Genomic DNA, 21,067 nt, shown 5'->3' on the forward strand with positions numbered 1-21,067 from the left:
CTCTTAAATGTGGCCTTTGAACTGAGAAAGGAATTAAGATGAAAGGTATGGTGAAGGTAGAATTAGTGGGAAGTTGTGCAAATTAAGTACATTTTAATGTATTTATCCAGTTAGACTGGGTAGGAACCATGGTTGCCCAAAGGATAATTTAAATTTAGTTTTATGAAAGAACTTCATGAGGAAATATTGTCTTTTTATAGTAGATTTCAGAAGCAGTGAGGTTTAGTTTCTAATTTTTTCAAGTTTTTCAAAGTGAGGAGGGGCTGTTCTTTGAACATTCATGTGTGACTTTCTCCTTTAGGTTATTATGTTTATATTATCTGTAGTAAAACTAATGAATAGAGTGTATGAAATTGTTAAATTCTTTTATTTGGATTAGAAATTATTAGTATAACAGTTAAAACTCCAGCAGGCCTAATAGATAATTTTATTGGAAGTTGAGCCATTGGGTTTTGTGTTAGTTTTTCTGTTAAATTATCTGTGACTCTGATAAAATTGTATGAATTTTACTTTCTTCATTTAGTGAATATGGTGCTGTCTCACTGTAAGTTTTGTAAAATGTTAGACAGCATACCTTTTGACAAATCTGATAAGAAAATGTCACTCTCATCCTTCAGTCATACTAGATAGATAACTGAGAGGTCCACACTTTTTTTTTTATACCTCCTTTATATACTTTGTTCTTGGAATGAACATAATAGTCTTTGGTTTGGGCTAATAGTTTATAACTGATATAGTTTATAAAAAGTATCCCCTTTTAAGACATTTCTTAGTGGACTGCTTCCCTAAATACAGACTAAATCCATGTAATTAGGGCTCTGTTAATTTTGAATCAATTAATCAAATCTTAATTGGGTACCTGCCAAGTACTACTGGGCTGTAAGATCAGAACCTTTTTTATACTGGTTTGTTGTGTAGAAAAAGATGTTGTCATTGAAACATCTTTTCAGATATACTAAATTAAAAAAGATAAGTTTCCAAGTAAGCGTAACTCATTGAGCACTTGTTTAATTCTCTGATCCCTCTCAGAACCCTACAGAAAAGACCATAAAGGAATCAAAATAAAAATTTAAGCCACAAAACAGAAGGAAAAGACAGCTGATGACAAAGGTCTACAAAATAGAGGCTTGAAAATGGTTGTTTGAGGTTCATATTAATAGTAAACTGTCTTAGTAGAAAACTGAAACCCAGACTTCTCGTGGAGAGTGACATTGAGAATCAAGTCATTTCACACACTGTAGAACCTTAGTCTTTGGTCTGGGGACCTATGTTATATCTGAAAGCAGGTGTATGGGGTGGTGCTGAAAACAAAATTGGTTAAAATTTTTAAAGGAGCAGTTTATCCTGTAGATTTTTGGCTGTATAGCATAAGGGGAGTCTACCCAGGCAAACAGGAGGCTTACTCTTTAAATGAGTAATTAAATCAGATTAAACTCCAGCACGAATGAGGGTAGAGGACACAACAGAGTAAAGAGAAGGAAATTGAAGCAAATGTTGAGGTCTTCACCTCCCTACCCATGATCATTTCCCAAAGCACTTGCAGTCTTGCTTGTTCGCAAAGTGGAAGATAGAAGGTATTGATATCTTCGAGAATACTGTCCCTGCTTTGAAAGACTTGGAGATATTGCCATTTGGAAATTTTTGAATGAAATAGCCAGGTCTCTCTGCTTTATCACCCTACAGTGAAACCCCCTGAAAAGCACTGACCACGTATCCACATTGTTCTCAGTCAGTATCTTAGTGCTCCACAAATAGTCAAGGACCACCAGAGGGTAAGGGAGCCTCCAGGTAATAGAGATGGATACATAGACAAAGAAAAGGAACCTGATGGAACAAACCCAGTACTGGGAAACAGGGAGTTACTTGAAAATTAATATCCTCAGAGATAAGAGAAGGAATATTTCATTAATGAGGTAAGAAAATACTAAAAAAAGAAAAGTTTTGGAAATTAAGAATATTATGGCTGAAGTTTAAAAAGTTGAACGGAAGTGGGAGATGAGTTGTAAACAAGGAATGAACTACACTGATAGAATTCTAGACTCTGCATATATTTGAAGAGCTTCTAGAGAGGGAAAATAGACCATGTGTAAAAGAATGTTGCCAGTAACAGATGAAGCAGTGGAGCACTACCTTGAAAATTCTGGGGAAAATAATTATTATCCTAGAAATTTGATATACAACCAAACCATCGGTCAAGTGTTAGGGCAAAATAAATACGTTTTAAAATACATTAAGAGCTCAAAAATTCATTCTTAAACTTCCTTTCTCATTATACTGGAGGATATGTCTGTGTCACTTAATGAGAAAGTAAACAAAGGAACAATGTGAGACTCAGAAAAATGAGTTCCTAAAAGAAACAGAAAAGGAGGGAAAAAACGATAAGAAAATGAATTCTGTCCCAGGAAAAGGGGGAATTGTAAGAGAGGACAATCCCAGAATGACAGTTGAGCAGCAGCTTTTAGAGAGTTACCAGTTCACATTGGAGCAGGGCAGAGGAAAAGTGTTTCCAAGAGAATGAGGAGCAAACCTGATGGATGGATTGATGTGTTTGAATGTGTTAAGAGACCTATACTTGTGTTGTAGAGTTGGTTCAATTAATGACAGATAATACAACATAAAAACAAGATGACACCACCCTTATGGCAGAAAGTGAAGAAGAACCAAAGAGCCTCTTGATGAAAGTGAAAGAGGAGAGTGAAAAAGTTGACTTAAAGCTCAACATTCAGAAAAGTAACATCATGGCATCTGGTCCCATCACTTCGTGGCAAATAGATGTAGAAATAGTGGCTGACTGTATTTTTTTGGGCTCCAAAATCACTGCAGATGATGATTGCAGCCACGAAATTGAAAGATGCTTACTCCTTGGAAGGAAAGTTATGACCAACCTAGACAGCATATTCATAGCAGAGACATTGCCAAGAAAGGTCCGTCTAGTCAAGGCTATGGTTTTTCCAGTAGTCATGTATGTATGTGAGAGTTGGGACTATGAAGAAAGCTGAATGGCAAAGAATTGATGGTTTTGAACTGTGGTGTTGGAGAAAACTCTTGAGAGTCCCTTGGACTGCAAGGAGATCCAACCAGTCCATCCTAAAGGAGATCAGTCCTGGGTTTTCATTGGAAGGACTGATGGTGAAGCTGAAACTCCAATACTTTGGCCACCTCATGTGAAGATCTGACTCATTTGAAAAGACCCTGATGCTGGGAAAGATTGAGGGCAGGAGGAGAAGGGGACGACAGAGGATGAGATGGTTGGATGGCATCATTGACTCAATGGACATGAGTTTGGGTAAACTCTGGGAGTTGGTGATGGACAGGGAGGCCTGGCGTGTTGCAGTCCATGGGGTTGCAAAAGTCGGACACTACTGAGCGACTGAACTGAACTGAACTGAAAATAAGAAAAAGCCATCGTTAACCATAGGAAAAGGAAGTAGTTGTACAAAAAAAGTAATTGTAATTCAGTACATGGTCTTGCTGAGAATGTTTATATAGTTACGATAATGCAATATTGCTTGCATCAAATGTTGATATATCAAAAAGAATATTTGGAGACTTCCCTGGTGACCCAGTGGTTAAGATTCTGTGCTTCCCCTGTTGGCATCAGTTCCTTGTGTTGCACAGTGCAGCTGAAAAACATTTGTGGAGGAGCAGAAGTCTATCTTCTGGAGAAAAAAAAATTTTTTTTAAGGAAAATATCTGAAACCAAAAATAACAAGATAGAGTAGTGTCTATATCTTTCTCAGTTGTGTCCAACTCTTCTGTGACCCTGAGGGCTATAGCCCTTAGGCTCTTCTGTCCGTGGAGTTCACTTGGCAAGAATATTGGAGTGGGTAGCCATTTCCTTTTCCTGGTGATCTTCCCGACCCAGGGATTGAACCCTGGTCTCCCTGTTTATTGTCTCAGCCACCAGGAAAGCCCAGAGAAGTATGAACATGTGATGGGTGCTTTGGTGGAGCTGAATTAAGAATGAGAATTGCTGTAATGTGAAATAAGTCCAGAAGTGCTGTTTGACTTCTTAAAGTACATATATGCATTACTTTTATAAAAATGAAAAGGTATATCACTGTTGCCCAAAGGATAGATTAGTAAGTGAACATGTGAAATCTCTAGGAAACCAAAATTTAGACAAATCCACAATTGGAACTGCTCGATAATTAGCCAGAAATATGTGAAATAGCTTTGGGACTAGATTTTCATACTTTGCATTGGCCAGAAAAGTAACAGTTCTTCCCATAGAGAGCATTTCATCTAGTGGTGGCTTCCCAACAGAGGCTTCCAAATGAAGGAATGCTTTGTAAACTGTATGTACTCCTTCAGTATTGAGTGAACAAAACCTGATTGAGAACAACTCAGCACCCTTAGGGTTTAAAAACTACAGTGTACCTACAATGTAGCAAATCTCCATCTAGTTGAATGAAATTGTTACTTCTGAGATTGTGGTTGGGTACCTATCACATTTTTATTCCTGGCTTCTTTAATCATTTAAAAAAAATCAGTGTCACCTTTTAAATGTATAATAAGGGGTAAGAAGATAAATTCCTGGAACTCCATCAGCGCTCCTCTCCCCAGTCAGTTCAGTTCAGTTGCTCAGTCGTGTCCAACTCTTTGCGACCCCATGGACTGCAGAACGCCCGCTTCCCTGTCCATCACCAACTCCCGGAGTCCACCCAAACCCATGTCCATTGATTGGGTCAGTGATGCCATCCAACTGTCTCATCCTCTATTGTCCCCTTCTCCTCCTGCCCTCAATCTTTCCCAACATCAGGGTCTTTTCAGATGAGTCAGCACTTCGCCTGAGGTGGCCAAAGGATTGGAGTTTCAGCTTTACCAGTCCTTCCAATGAACATCCAGGACTGATCTCCTTCAGTATGGACTGGTTGGATCTCCTTGCAGACCAAGGGTCTCTCAAGAGTCTTCTCCAACACCACAGTTCAAAAGCATCAATTCTTTGCTGCTCAGCTTTCTTTATAGTCCAACTCTCATATCCATACATGACCACTGGAAAAACCATAGCCTTGACTAGCAGGACCTTTGTTGACAAAGTAATGTCTCTGCTTTTGAATACGCTGTCTAGGTTGGTCATAACTTTCCTTCCAAGGAGTAAGCGTCTTTTAATTTCATGACTGCAATCACCATCTGCAGTGATTTTGGAGCCCCCCAAAATAAATCTACCACTGTTTCCACTGTTTCTCCATCTATTTCCCATGAAGTGATGGGACTGGATGTCATGATCTTAGTTTTTTGAATGTTTAAGCTAAGTTTTTCACTCTCCTCTTTCACTTTCATCAAGAGGCTAATCGTCTTTGCTTTCTGCCATAAGGGTGGTGTCATCTGCATATCTGAGGTTGTTGATATTTCTCCCAGCAATCTTGATTCCAGCTTGTGCTTCTTCCAGCCCAGCATTTCTCATGATACACTCTGCATATAAGTTAAATAAACAGTGACAATATACAGCCTTGACAAGTACTCCTTTTCCTATTTGGAACCAGTCTGTTGTTCCATGTCCAGTTCTAACTGTTGCTTCCTGACCTGCATACAGATTTCTCAAGAGGCAGGTCAGGTGGTCTGGTATTCCCATCTCTTTCAGAATTTTCCACAGTTTATTGTGATCCACACAGTCAAAGGCTTTGGCATAGTCAGTAAAGCAGAAATAGATGTTTTTCTGGAACTCTCTTGCTTTTTTGATGATCCAGTGGATGTTGGCAATTTGAAAATGTCTTCTCCCCAGTATGAAATGTAATTTGTTACAGCTGTTCTGGGTGGGACATGTGTGATAGATGAGTAATAGCATGAAAGCAAACAACTGTTGTATAATAACTTAAAATTTAGTATGCTATTAAGTAGAAAGTAGGCTATTACCAACTGGACTGACGAAAGAAACCGAAAATACTTACGATCTCGCAGTAGCAGGAACTTGGCCTCCCAGTTAGGCTGTTTTATTTTGAACAAAGTTAGATTGGCCTTTGTGAGACAAGCTTGGCTGGAGATTGAAAGACCAGTTGTCGTTTGTATTGTAGACTTTACCCAGAGTTCTGAGGAGAGAGCAATGGCAGTACCAGCAGCAGTTTATTGCAGACAAGTGTATTCATAGGTGGAGATGACTAATAGACATGCTTTATGGTAAAGAAAAACCAAGAGCAGTAATCTTTAACAGTTTTTGTGGTTAGCAGGAGCTTTTTTTCCTGTATCTTTCTTAACCTGGTAGAACGTATCCATAGAAATGGACATGTAAAACCAAAAAATAAGTCGTAAGCAATACAACCAAAAACGTTGCTATAGCAGAAAGCCGTTTTAATCAAGACTTCTACTTTTCCTAATTCCATACAATTTGAGGAGGATGGTGAGGGTACTTACTGAAGTTGGTGATTAAATGGTACTTTACTGTTGACAAGGGCTGATGGTTTCAGTTCCCCTGGTCAGCTCCTGCTTGAGGTGAGTTAATAGTACCTGTTGTTTAGGTTGTAACTGGAAAGGACATATTAAGTGTATTATTGATATTAAATAATTTGATTTCTTTTATATGCTTAATATTACAAGACACTTTAAGTTTGCACATAGTGCCAGAACATACTGACTAAAGTTTTGGTACTTAATGCTCTAAGCATAGCAATTTTACATGCTTCACTAGTTTTCTGTATTGTGGCCTCTTATATTTTCCTTTTGTCTGTGGCTTACCAAGATAAAACTAGCATTTGGAAAAATTCTATAAATGCAGGTACTATTATTTTAAATGCAGTTTTTATACATATCTTAACCTTCTCTTGTCAATATGCCAGTATTAGTACTGGTTTAAAACCTTTTAAAATAAAAATTAAGGCAAGATCTTTTTGTGTCTTTGTACAGGAAACTCTAAATACAATGAAATGGGAGGAAAGAAAAATTCAATAATAAAGACAAACAAGGTTTGTTGAAATAAAGAAAAAAATATTTTTCTTAGATAATAACAACATATGGTTGTTCAGTACATAACTCTGGTGCCTCAGGTACATCAAAATATTTAAATGTAACTATGTCCTACCTATTATGGAAGGGGTTTTTTTTTTTTTTTTTGCCGTTTCACCAACCTCATTTTACTTTTCTAGCCTCGAAGATCAAATCCATATACAAATCAGTGCTTCAGAAAGTTTTTCTCCAATGTCTTTTCTTCTAATAGTCACACTGGAGAATCTTCTTTTGCCTGTACAGCTTACTGGTTAGTATTTTTTACTTTTAATTGATGCTTTTTTTTTATATTTGATGTTTTATTTATTGCAGTTAACTTCTGGTAGAAATTTAAACTTGGCCCAACAACGTTATGAAAGCCCATGTTGTTTTTTGTTATTGTTTCTTTTGGCAAATAAAGAGAACCTTATTTTGTGACCGTCTATTATTCAGTGACTGCTAGTGGACTTCCTTTTACTTAATAATAAATTAAGTTGTACACAGATTTTTATATGATAGAGCCGTAGGCTAGTTGTTAAGCTGTTAAATTATGGGGTACCCTTTCAAAGTAGACCCAGTCATTTTTTAATCCATTGTGACTGTATGATAGATGCTGTGTAGATATTTGTGGAATTTGAAGATTAAGTTGAGGTTTAAAAATAATGCACCTGGTTGAATAAACAAGACAGATGAAGACTGTGATTTAACTTTAAAGATTGGCAAGGTACCAAAGAAAACAATTACATTTGAGTGCCTTTTAAAAAACTGAACTCTGCCTATTTAGGGTTATAAAAATAACCATGCCTCCTTTATTTTCTTCCTTTGTTTTATGCGTAGTTTCAGATGGCAAACTATTGCACTTAAAATTTCGGCTAAAAACTGCTCTTTGCAGCTTCGGTTCATGGGAAAGAAATAGTGTTACTTCTTTTTTTCAATAGTAATAATATTAGTCTGAATTGACTTTTTAAAAGTGGCCACAAGTCAGATTAGTTCCATTTTTATTTGTAATATAAAAATTTAAGTTACTTTAGGAATGGGTCCATTTTGAAAAGTGTTTAGATAGAAAAAGTTTCTTTTTTTTTAATGTGACTTATAATGCTGGATATGAAATTTTCTGTTGTTTATGATATAACCCAATTGTTATTCTGGACTTAAAGTTTTGGAATTCTGATGAGGATCTAAAATTTATCTTTTAGTACAGAATTTATAGAAGTCAATGAGATCAGTGCTTTGATTAGGCAGAAGAGACAGGAACTGGAATTATCATGGTTTCCTGATACATTACCTGGAATTGGAAGGTAAAAAAAATTGTTTACTAAAATGTTTAAATGCTAATGTGTGCATAAGATAATAATATATACAGAGATAGTCAATAGTTATGTTTCTAAGAAAGTTTTGTTTAATTAAACCTTGGTGTTTCCGATGCCTAATGAAAGGTCTCTATTTAAGGAACCCCTTGAAAAATAAAGAATATTGTATTTATTTGTTTAATAAATGTAAAAATTTGATTTCTTTAACGGGGAGAACACCTAAGTGATAAAGTTCATTATTAGTAATAGCGTTCAGATCTTTCATCCTTCTGTTATCTTTTCCTCCATTCCAGTCTTCCCTATGTGCTGTTGGCTGAAGCATTGCTTTGTCACGACACTTCCATCTCCGAAATGTTATTCTAAACAACCACTTGATCAAGTCCCTACTTTGCCCTGGCATTCATGACTCTCTTTATAGCCTAGCCTTTTCTCTCTTAGTGTAAGCCCTGAAACTATTAGCACATTGCTAGCTAGGTACATGATATGTACTTAAATCAAGCTCCTATGTAAAGATTAAGTTCCTTGCTAGAGTTTTATATTCATTCCTATAACTATAACTTTTATATGTCACTGTAATGGAATTCTGCATAGGGCCTTCATCCTCTGGGAGTAACAGTGGAATATAAATAAGTAAAATTAGACCAAGTCCAGATCTGTAAAATGTGAAATTTTCCCTCAGAGCTGTATATTTTTGTATTTGCAAGTTGCACATTGTTTTTCAAGCTTCTTTTGTCCTCCAGAATCTCACCTTAGACGGGATGAAGCAGTCTTTTGTTAGGAGACCTGACTGAACAAATATGGGAAGAGTAGGAAGAAGCTGAGAGTGGATTTGGTGTGACTACAGTAACTGGGGTCTTAGCATGTCCATAGGGATCCTGGGAACTTTGAAGAGCCATCGTCCTCAGATTGAGGAATTTTAGCATATAACATAGCAATAGAAATCAGTTGCAGTTCTTTTTTCCTTCTTAAAAATGTGTTTTTATATTTTTGGCCTTGATATATGCCATAAAAATATAAAGAAATCTCACAAAAAATTCAAAATTCAAGTGATAGCTTTCCTTTCAGTTTTTGTTACGTTTTTATTTATTTATGGACTGATTCCCCTTTGACCTTGCTAATTTCTTTAAAACTTGATCTGATTAACTCAACTAAATTATCTGTTTGGTTGCCTGGAAATAGGATGGGGAACAAGGGTCAGGAAGTGCTTTCTGGGATGGTGGAAGTGTTCTATTTCTTATTTGGGGTAGTGGTTATACAGGTATATGGATGCATTGGTCAGAAGTCATCACACTATGCACTTAAAATCTGTACATTTCATTTGTGTATTTTATTTATCTACATTTTATTATCCAAGTTGGTTATTTTTAAAGTAGTGAAAAAAAGTTAAAATTCTTGACAAAATAATTGCATTAACTTATTTAAATGAGAGTCAGCTACTATATATTAAGTTGCCCTTGATAGTACTTTACTATTAATTTATTGAAAAAGCATGCTTTTAGAAGGTTTTTTATATATATATATTTTTGTAGTCAGTTGGTAGCCATCTTGGTTACTATGAGTAACCTTAAATTTACATTTTTAGCTGTTTGGCAAAAAATAATTTAAGCACCTATATTTTAATATTGCTAGCTTATTTCGGAGAAGGAAATGGCAGCCCACTCCAGTATTCTTGCCTGGAGAATCCCAGGGATGGGGGAGCCTGGTGGGCTGCCGTCTATGGGGTCACACAGAGTCAGACACCACTGAAGCGACTTAGCAGCAGCAGCAGCTTATTTGGAAAATTAATACTTTTAAATTGCTGGTTTTATTATTTAAACAAAAATGTCTTTATTTTGTTTTAAATTTTCAGAATTAGTTTTATACCCTGGAATATTGAAATAGAAGTCCTTCCTCTCATCTCTTCTGTGTTGCCAAGAACTATTCTTCCAACAAGTACCATATCTTTAGAAAATTTTGGTAAAGTTTTTTAATTTCTTTCTAGTTAAAAAAAATTACTAAGCCTCTTTCAATCTCATGAAAAGTATAAGTGTTGATAACTTAGAAATGCTGTAAAACAAGGTATAGATAATGAGTCCTATATATTTCTATAAATATTTGTACAGTGACTTGACTTTAAAATTGTTGCAACTAGAAAATCCTTTTACTTTAAGAAATTACAACTTCATGTCTTTGAGGAACTAATTAGAAGTTTCCTTTCTGTTTAAGGGTTCAGTGTTCAAACCACTGATTTTTAGAAGTAATACTTCCTATGAATTGTGAACAAATAGTTCTAGTCTTTACTATTTGTGGATAGCTGTTGTGTCCTGCTTTTGCCTAGGTAATAGTGATTTATAGTGCAAATGGCAATTAACAGACCAAATATTTTCTTTTGTTTTTTTCACTAGAGAATTGCCCACATGGACTCAAATCTTGGGATAACTCATTTCAGTAGCTTTCAAAAATTGGTATTACTCAGATGTTAATAGCTATGCATTTATTAATAATTTGATTCACAAGTATATTTTGTTTCACTCTGTTATAGATGTCTATTTTATGCTAAAATAAGCTGAAGCCAAATTCTTATCACTTGATGAATCATACACTTATTTTTTCCTTTTTGTGTACTGTTAGGTACTTCTTGCAAAGGCTATGCATTAGCACATACTCAAGAAGGGGAAGAGAAGAAGCAAACTTCTGGTACCTCAAACACCAGAGGATCAAGACGAAAACCTGCAGCTACAGCTCCTACAAGAAGATCTACACGTAACACAAGAGCTGAACCAGTCAGTCAGTCTCAGAGATCCCCAGTATCAAATATTTCTGGGTGTGATGCCCCAGATAACAATAATCCATCTGTAAGTGTTTCCTCTTCAGGTGAGTCAGAGAAGCAAACAAGGCAGGCCCCAAAACGGAAGTCTGTAAGAAGAGGAAGAAAACTACCTTTACTGAAAAAGAAACTTCGAAGCTCTGTGCCTCCCCCTGAAAAATCATCTTCCAGTGATTCAGCTGATGAAGAAGTAGCAGAATCTGACATACCACCTGAGTTAGAGAAAGAACACCAATCAGATGTAGAAAGTATTAACGCTGTGCAGATAAATGCAGAGAGTGAGTCTGCTAATGGCTTAAGAAGTTGCAGTGAGCCATTAAAAGAGAGTGAAGAATGTGCTGAGACCCATGATACAGAGGAAGGAGTAGAAACTTTACATTCTGAGTCTGATACCCAAGATCCTCCTGTGTTATTTGGAGGGGAGGAGGAAGTTCAAAAAGTTGAGAATACAGGTATAGAACCTAATGTTTTATGTCTAGAAAGTGAGATTTCTGTAAGCACTTCCAAAAAAGGAAGTGATCCATTGGAAAATCAAGACCCAATAGCTGAACCTTCAGAATCAGAAATAAAAGCAGATATATGTATAGATCATGCTCTAAATGATTCTCTTACATGTTCAGGATCTGAAATTGAAGTATACCAACCTGCATCAAGCTTAGGTGAGTTACCTGAGAATGCAGAGTCGATAGTTAATGAAGAAAAAGTTATGGAGAGTCCTATAGTAAAAATTATTGATCATAGAGATTCTACAGTAAAAACAGAACAGCTTATTGACAGTCCCAAATTAGAATCTTCTGAAGGTGGAGTTATACAAGCAGTGGACAGAAAATCTATTGAGAGTTCAGAGGTTCATTTGCTTGGGCATGTTGAAAATGAAGATGCAGAAATAATTGCAACATGTGATACTTCAGGGAATGAAACTCTCAATAGTATTCAAGACTCTGAAAATAGTTTATTAAAAAAAAGTCTTAACACCAAATTGGGCAAATCTTTAGAAGAAAAGACTGAATCTTTGGTTGAACATCCCACATCTACAGAATTGCCTAAAACTCATGTTGCACTGATTCAGAAGCATTTTAGTGAGGACAATAATGAAATGATACCTATGGAATGTGATTCATTTTGCAGTGACCGAAATGAATCTGAAATCGAACCATCTGTAAATGCTGATGCTAAAGCATCTGTAAATGCTGATGAAAATTCTGTGGAGCACAGTTCCCAAAAGAATATGTCATCTTCTGATCCTGCAAATGAAAAGGTTGAAACTGTATCTCAACCATCTGAAAACCCAGTAGATGTGACAGATAAAGCCAAAAAGCCTCGTACACGAAGATCTAGATTTCACTCTCCATCTACAACTTGGTCTCCCAACAAAGACACTGCCCGAGAAAAGAAGCGGTCTCAGTCTCCATCTCCCAAAAGAGAAACTGGAAAAGACAGCAGGAAGTCTCGATCACCGTCTCCTAAGAAAGAATCTGTTAGAGGACGGAGAAAATCTCGTTCTCAGTCCCCCAAAAAGGATAGTGCAAGAGAAAGGAGGAGATCTCAGTCTCGGTCTCCAAAAAGAGATAGTGCTAAGGAAGGCAAAAGATCTGAGTCACTCTCCCCAAAAAGAGAGAACAGAAGATCTCAGTCCAGAGTAAAAGATTCCTCCCCAAGAGAAAAATCCAGGTCCCGGAGCAGAGAAAGAGAGAGTGATAGAGATGGGTTGAGGAGAGACCGAGATAGAGAAAGGAGAATGAAAAGGTGGTCTCGATCCAGATCACGGTCAAGGTCACCATCAAGATCTAGAACAAAAAGTAAGGGTTCATCATTTGGTAGAAATGACAGGGACAGTTACTCTCCTCGATGGAAAGAGAGATGGGCAAACGATGGTTGGAGATGTCCACGAGGGAATGATCGATATAGAAAGAGTGACTCAGAGAAACAGAATGAAAATACAAGAAAAGAAAAAAATGACATCAGTCCAGATGCTGATGATTCAAATTCTGCTGACAAACATAGAAATGACTGTCCCACTTGGGTAACAGAAAAAATAAATTCTGGGCCTGATCCGAGGACCAGAAATCCAGAAAAGTTAAAAGATTCTCATTGGGAAGAAAATAGAAATGAGAATTCAGGGAATTCTTGGAATAAAAACTTTAGTTCGGCTTGGATGTCTAACCGTGGTAGAGGTAACCGTGGTAGAGGTAACCATAGAGGTGGTTTTGGCTATACAGATCAAAATGAAAACAGGTGGCAAAACCGAAAACCCCTCTCAGGGAATTCAAACAGTTCAGGGAATGAGACTTTCAAGTTTGTGGAGCAGCAGCCCTATAAACGAAAAAGTGAGCAAGAGTTCTCCTTTGATACACCAGCCGACAGGTCGGGGTGGACTTCCGCATCGAGCTGGGCTGTGAGAAAGACCCTGCCAGCAGATGTACAGAACTACTACTCGAGACGAGGCAGGAGTTCTTCAGGCCCACAGTCCGGGTGGATGAGACAAGACGAGGAGGCGGCTGAACAGGGTAACATGCTTGTTTGCAAACACTTGTATTTGAAGAGAGATTATAAATTTAATACTTTATTTGTATGGATTGAAGTGATCTCTGTTTTTAGTTTTATGTTAAATTGAACCTCATTTTATGTAATAAACATTCAGTATATTTTTTTTCACCCCATGCCTGCCCCCAGCCTTGCCAAAGACCTAAATGTTTTATGTATAATTTGCTACAGAGGGATTTGAAATAATTGTATGCAGGATTTAAATTCTATTTCATTTATATTGAATGTGTGCACTTGAATTTTTTTGATCGTTGTTTAATAAGTCACTCAGCTAAAAAAGATGTATCGTTCCTTGACTTTTCTTAAGAACATTGACTTGACTTTTCTCAAGAAAAGAGCTGTTGAAGATTTTTAAAAGTGATTAACCTTCTAAGTTAGTAATTAAATTTTATGATTATTTTATTAGTAAGCTTCTTGAGCTGCTGATTCTTTGCTAGTGTTGTCCAATGTTATTGTGTGAAGTTATTCTAATTTGGGTTGAATATTAATTTCAGTTAGAAAATCATCCTACATTATTTAGGAATGACAGGATTAAACTGAATAATTGGATAGGTTTAGGTTAATTGGTATTTAGTTTTACAGTAACCAGTGGCTCTTTGTTTCTCTAAGGAAATTTGTAACATGAATTTTTTCATAAGTCTTTTTTCTTTTGATAGAGTCTAATCTGAAAGACCAAGCAAACCAACAGGGTGATGGTTCTCAGCTACCTATAACTATGATGCAGCCACAAGTGAGTGCAGTGCAGCAGCACATGAGTGCACACCAGCCTGTGAATATGTTTCCATATCCAGTGGGTGTTCCTGCTCCTTTGATGAACATCCAGCGCAGTCCGTTCAACATTCATCCTCAGCTGCCCTTGCATCTGCACACAGGAGTACCTCTCATGCAGGTGGCGGCTCCTAGCGGTGTATCTCAGGGACTACCGCCACCACCGCCCCCTCCCCCACCATCCCAGCAAGTCAGCTACATTGCTTCACAGCCAGACGGAAAGCAGTTGCAGGTATGTTTTCAGCCACTCAAGTGTAGTCAACATTCGCCATGGTAAACATTTGGCTGTTAGGGATCGGTGTTCAAGAAAGGGCTTCTTGCTGAATATCCATATACAGTGGCTTTTTTGATTAGACTTAGAAATGGCAACTCACTCCAGTATTTTTGCCTGGAGAATCCCATGGACGGAGGAGCCTGGTGGGCTACAGTCCATGGGGTTGCAAAGAGTCGGACACGACTGAGTGACTTCACTTCACTTCACTTCATGGTAAATCTTTATAACCCCTCTTTCACTGTCCTTCCCCAAACCTCCCAGTCCCAAATAAGAAAATGAATATATGTTATCAAATCTAAGCTACATATATGCTGGTGCTGATATCCAAACAAATTTTTTGGTAAGTTTAAGAAAACCAAATTATGAGGCAAACTAGAATCATGTGATGGATACTTGAAAAAATTTCCCTTTTTTATTGGACTTTTAGGGGCTGGGAACTTGTTGTGATTGGATACTGTGATAAAGCTTGTACTGTCTTGTTCAGACTGACACCAGATAAAGTTGTTCATTGTGCATTACCGTATGTGTTTCATTTTCATGAATTTATCATGCTAAAAAAGAAAGAAGTGCCTCTTGGGCATATAGTAAATTTGAATAACAAGTTGTAATGGTTGTGTTGCTTTATTATTCCATGTCTATATCTCAGAAATTCTAGATTCCTGGCAGCAGGATACAGTTGGAAGAGCCAGAAAGTGGGAATTTGGGATCTTATGTCTTTTTCTGCTATCAACTCACGCAAGCCATTTGACTTCACTGTCTTATTTTCCTCTATCTTTAAAGTGGGGTATCTACCTTAAAAATACTTACAGGAAAGATATTGTCATTAATGCTGCTTTTCTCCTTCTTGTTGGTTTTAGTGTTACTGTCAGAACATTATAATATATATATTAAAAGTCATCATGACATTCTATTTAAGAATGTCGCTCATTTTTCTTCACAGTCCTTTAGATAAAAATTACCTGAAATAGACATTTCTCCAAAGTACTTAAGTATTAAATTGCCTTGATTTTTTTCTTAATGTCTAATAGGTAACTAAACATCTTTTATTGAGTACAGATAATTCATTAACTGATGATACCTCTTTAAAACAGGGTATTCCTAGTGCTTCTCATGTAAGTAATAACATGAGTACACCAGTCTTGCCTGCTCCGACAGCAGCCCCAGGAAATATGGGAACAGTTCAGGGACCAAGTTCTGGTAATACTGCATCATCAAGTCACAGCAAAGCTTCTAATGCTCCTGTAAAATTGGCAGAAAGCAAAGTAAGTGTTACAGTGGAAGCCAGCGCAGATAGCTCGAAGACAGACAAGGCAAGTTCAAAGTTGAGAGCAACCTACATAATTCTGCATATGATTATGATAAAAATAACAGTTTTCTGTTGTATAAGTGGTAAAGGGAATTTATTGTTGATAGTCTTAAATTCCAATTTAAAGAATTCTGTGTACATGTGTTGGTGCCCATTGAATTACTGGTTGTATTTCTTGTTTATTTTTAGAAATGTTTGATTTGTGTTAGTAAATAAATATTTTATATCTATGATGCTAATATTGGAACAGTTCCTTGTAGTGTAAATGGGCAATGTTTTCAATTTTATATTTTTAAATAATCTTTTTGAAAGTTTGAGATTGGGCAAGTAATAATTACACATTTTCCTCTCATCAGAAACTGCAAATTCAAGAAAAAGCAGCACAGGAGGTAAAACTGGCCATTAAGCCATTTTATCAAAATAAAGACATCACCAAGGAGGAGTATAAAGAGATTGTGCGGAAAGCAGTAGATAAAGTAAGTTACAGTTTTAGTGGAGTTATGTACATATTGTTTTCAACATCCCTATTTTAATAAAGGAATGCTTAATTAAATCTAATTAAAATAGTAAGAGGTAGCTTCTGCTAATCAGCTTTTTTCTCTTTGGAGAAAATGAAACATATACCTTCTAGGCGATACAAAACACGTGAAAATGTCTGATTATGGCTCTGGGGTATTTGTTTTTCAAAGAACTTTCCCTTTAATCCCTTTAAATATGAAAAAAATTCCTTCTTCCTTTTTACAGGTGTGTCATAGTAAGAGTGGAGAAGTAAATTCTACTAAAGTGGCAAATCTGGTTAAAGCCTATGTAGACAAATACAAATATTCACGGAAGGGAAACCAAAAGAAAACTCTGGAAGAACCTATGTCTGCTGATAAAAACATGTGCTGAAGTAGGAGCGTTAGAAAGGACACTGACGAGATATCTGCAAAGTGCAATTTCAACATGTACCTTTAACTGAGAATCATACATAACTGTGATTGAAATTTGGTTTTGATAAAATTATCTTTTTTAATGTAGGATATAATGTTTTGTTCTAAATAAATATAGTTCTGCACCGCAATATCTATATCTTTCCTCCATCCCTCCCCCAAATAAAATTCAAGGGAAAGTAAAGGGTTTAAAAGAATGTGCATTTTTACTAGGACTGTGTTATACTGTGGATACTGGAAGATGTACAGGTTTTTGAACAATGGAGTGCATAAATTAGAAACTTCAGAGTGCGCTGGTTTCGGAAGAGATATGTATAATACATTTATTCTGTTGGGCTAAAACTAAAAAATGGTCTTATGATTTTTCTCTCTAATTATAGAAAGATAATGTATTACCATGAAGAATATTTCTAATAGAACATACCAATTGCAGGGTTCTTAATATGTATTTTTAAAGCACACATCTGAATAAATTGCTTAGGTAGAAGATACTATCACAAGTAAAATTCAGTGTTCAAAACTTTAGAACACTGTTCACCTATTGTGTCACCAAATAAACGTTACGCTGCTTGTTTTTCTTTTGTGCCTTCTTTTCCCCAGTTGAGATGAAGCAGTTTGATTTGCTAGATTTACAGCTTTGGCAGTCTCAGCTTGTTGAATTTAGAACCTGTTTGGAAAAAGTGTTGACTTTGTAAAAATTACGTTCTTCCATAATATCTTCTGCTCATCAGAAATGGTAAACTGTTTGTGCCAACTGGAGAATTGCTTTTAAGTCGTGACCCCCTTGCTTGGGTCTAAGGTAAAATCATGATATTCACTTCAGGGGCTTTCACATTGTTGCTCATCTATTAGTCACTAATGAAATTCTTCTTACACTTGGGCAAATCTCCAAATGCTTTACAGTGAATAACGTGTTAATTTGGTAACCATGTTACAAAATTCTAGACATTAAAACCTGTGTTTTGGAAAAAGGAGAGGAATTAAATAATGGAGTGTTGGTAAGGCTTTCAAGGGCTAGAGATTGAGGTTTGTTTTTTTTTTTTAAAGTACTATAATATGTTCATTTTTTAAGTTTAAGATGTTCTAGCCTTATTATTTTATTTGGCATCTTGGAAGAAAAAGTGGATTAACTCCATGATAAACCGTTTCATTCCAGTAACAATTTTCAATAGATACCAAATAACTGGAAAGCACTTTGGATCAGATGTTAATAGCGTAAAATAGATGTATGCCTCAGTGAGACAGGCTGACCCTTATGCTAGCTAAATAGCGAAAGCAATACTCCAGGACTGTGCTTTTCTGAAGTAAAGATCTTCTCTTTCTCAGTTTTATGTGTATAATACTTTCCAGGTGCTAGCTTTGATAGGCAAGTTTTGAAATGTTGGCCCCAGTACTGATTGTGCTACTTCATAATCTTTACTTGATTATGAGTATAATCCCCCAAAGTGTTAGAAATATTTCCAAGCAGTTTCTGATCTTTATTGTGCATTTCTGGGCATTTGTAATATGGTATTCTACTGATTTATATATATTTTTAATTAAAGTTTATGTTAAGATTATGATGGGGCAAGAGTTTTGAAAGTATATTTCTTCTAATAAAATATTAAGACAGTGTTTCAATTACCAACACACACCTCCTCATTTGTTTTGGTTTTGGACTCTAAAGTTTTAGAACTTTGTTTCTAAAAAACAGTTTTGTGAACTTTCGATTTTGGATTAAAGCTAGTTCACAATTAGAAAATTTCGTAGTAAATTGCCTAAGTTGATTAATCACACAACATATTTTTCCTATGTCTTCTTTCAGTAACATTTGGGAGTTGGGTGACAAGTTTAAAATTTGCTTTATACCATTTAGCTTGTGCAAACGTGTTTAAAGTTTTGAAAAAAATAAATGATGTGGTCAAGAGTTAAAGTCTCCTATCTTTGGTAGCAGTACCATGAGTTAATTGAATTCTCAATACACATTTTTTGAATAACAGGTATGTACTCTGGTTGGGGTACTGGTTAGAATGCACTTGAAATAAGAATATTATTGGACTAGAATCAACTCTGAAATATTTAAGAATGTATTAGGAAGTGCATGCTTTATGTTAAAAAGAATACATTGCTTTTTAACATTCCCCATTCTTTTATCGGCAATTTATATTAAGTTGCATGTGTACAAACTTAAAAACATTTTGTGGGGTTGCAGATTTCTCGTTATATATGAAAATTCAGTATTAACTTGATCTTTGAAACCTTGGTCCCTCTAACTTACTAGTCACATTGACTGATGTTTTAGGCGATAGTGATGCCTAGAATTGAGACTAAAATTAGTTACTTGTTATTTTAACATTCCAAAAATTTGGATTGTTTTCCCTCTGATAATGACAGTTTTTCCATTATCTTCCTTTAAATGGCCACAGTATGTACTGCGTAAATGTTCCATCCAAGAGATGTGGCTTCAGAAGCACACTGGTTGCTCCATGGTCCATGAGACATTGTAGTATGAGGATGGAGTGCTGTCTACTGAAACAATACTCTTTAAACAGATATGTAGTATGTAATATTTTCTAATAAATTCTTTTGATAAACACAGTAGTGTCTTTAATGTTTTATTAAGATTCCTGGGAATTGATGGCTTTCACCTCATTTTAACTTTTCAGACGGATTGCAGTATTTCTTGAATTTGTACCAAAGTAGCTGGACTAGCATCATAGTTACATAAATGTCCAGGTTGTAAAGAAAGCTTGAGGTTAGCTATAAGCATGTATTACATAATCATTGTAGGAAATTAGGAATGCTTTTATTAAATTAAAAAAACTAAAGAGCGGAAAGTAAGAAAAAGAAAAAGGTAACAACTATTAACACTGATCAAATTGCACATAACTAGGTTGTAACATCCTTTTCACTTGATGTATTGAGAATTTTCCATTTTAATAATTGTGCAGCATGGTTTTTAATAGCCATATAGTATCACTTACACAGATACACCATTACTGGAACTAGTCCTCCAATATTGGGTGCTAAGCTGTTTTTACTAAATAATGAAATTAGTAAGATATAAGTTGTACTGATATAAGTGATGTAAGCCTCCTTATACACAGATCATACCCATTTCAGATTATTTTCTGTGGATTGATTCCTAGAAGAGTTATTTCCCTGTAAAAAATGTTAAGATGTAATTATATACACAAAGTATAATTTCTTAAGTTACATTTAGTTTAAAATCCATTGTTTTCCTAAGTTGATTGTTCTCTGCAGAAAGAATCATCAGAAAGTTATTTTTCCCAAATTCTTCAAAACATTTATAAGAACACTTTTTAAGGCCCTAGGAAAATAGGTTTCACAAGTCTTTCCCCCTAGCACATGAATAATAGTCTGTAAACTGTTATGTATTTCTGTGCCCCTTAATAAATTGAAGATATATTCTGATGTCCATATTCTAGGGCTATGTTGTGTTCCACTGTTGGTGGACATCTTAAATTATGTTTTGAAGTTTTAAAAGTATTTTAATGAACACTGGCTTATCTGAATCTGTGTTACAAGGTTGCATTGAATCTCAAGATACACATTTTTAATTTGGATATGTGATGCCATGTTGCTCTCTCGAGTGTACTAGGTCATAGTCCCTCCACTGAGCTTCTCGTTTACTTTTGGTTTCTACTTTGATACTGTGATAGCATGTAAGATTGCTCTTGTTTTTAGGGTGTTAACATTCAAACTGCACACCTCCTAATTACTGGATCCTTCACATATTACCAGGTTTAATCATACCACAGTTTTCTAGAGGATTAGTACAATAGCATATTGAGCGTGTGCTGTGACAGTCACCTTCTCAGACATTTGTGTTATTGAGTCTATAAAACTAATTCTAATTTTTCTACTAATGAGAAAATTGAGATGCATAAAGAATTAACTGAGTCACTGAGTTACACAGATACTTAAGGGCCAGGTTCAGACCTAGAATTGATAGGCACCAAAGTCAGTGCTTGACCAAGTGTGGAACTCACAGATGTAAACCAACATCACACGTGGGAGTAATGCCTGAAATAAGTACAGCGGGAGCACAGACAGGACAGCTGATTTTAAGGGGAGGTGGTGTGAGCAAGTGTGATTAAAAGAGTGATTGCCTTTAAAATCAGGAAAGTGGTCACAAATGTAGGAGAGGGAGGAGGTTGTGACTGAGCTAGGACAGCCCAGGGGAGGAGGGGGACTACCAAGGTCTAC

The 21,067-nt window shown here is 36.0% G+C and overlaps 1 protein-coding gene across 2 annotated transcripts in view; it reads left to right on the forward strand.

Annotated features, from left to right (window-relative positions):
* SCAF11 (SR-related CTD associated factor 11) overlaps nt 1-19,435 on the forward strand; it is a 93,482-nt gene extending 74,047 nt beyond the window's left edge. The window contains exons 8-16 of one of the 2 annotated variants that reach the window (XM_018047897.1): nt 6,841-6,899; nt 7,080-7,189; nt 8,115-8,216; nt 10,078-10,184; nt 10,839-13,541; nt 14,235-14,578; nt 15,712-15,882; nt 16,283-16,402; nt 16,671-19,435. In XM_018047897.1, the coding sequence (XP_017903386.1) occupies nt 6,841-6,899; nt 7,080-7,189; nt 8,115-8,216; nt 10,078-10,184; nt 10,839-13,541; nt 14,235-14,578; nt 15,712-15,882; nt 16,283-16,402; nt 16,671-16,817 (3,863 nt within the window). In that variant the 3' untranslated portion in view covers nt 16,818-19,435. Of the gene's footprint in view, nt 1-6,840; nt 6,900-7,079; nt 7,190-8,114; nt 8,217-10,077; nt 10,185-10,838; nt 13,542-14,234; nt 14,579-15,711; nt 15,931-16,282; nt 16,403-16,670 lie in introns of both variants that reach the window. The other variant, XM_018047896.1, reaches the window with a different exon arrangement.

The sequence above is a fragment of the Capra hircus genome, chromosome 5 (genome assembly GCF_001704415.2).
Source record: "Capra hircus breed San Clemente chromosome 5, ASM170441v1, whole genome shotgun sequence".
NCBI lineage: Eukaryota > Metazoa > Chordata > Mammalia > Artiodactyla > Bovidae > Capra > Capra hircus.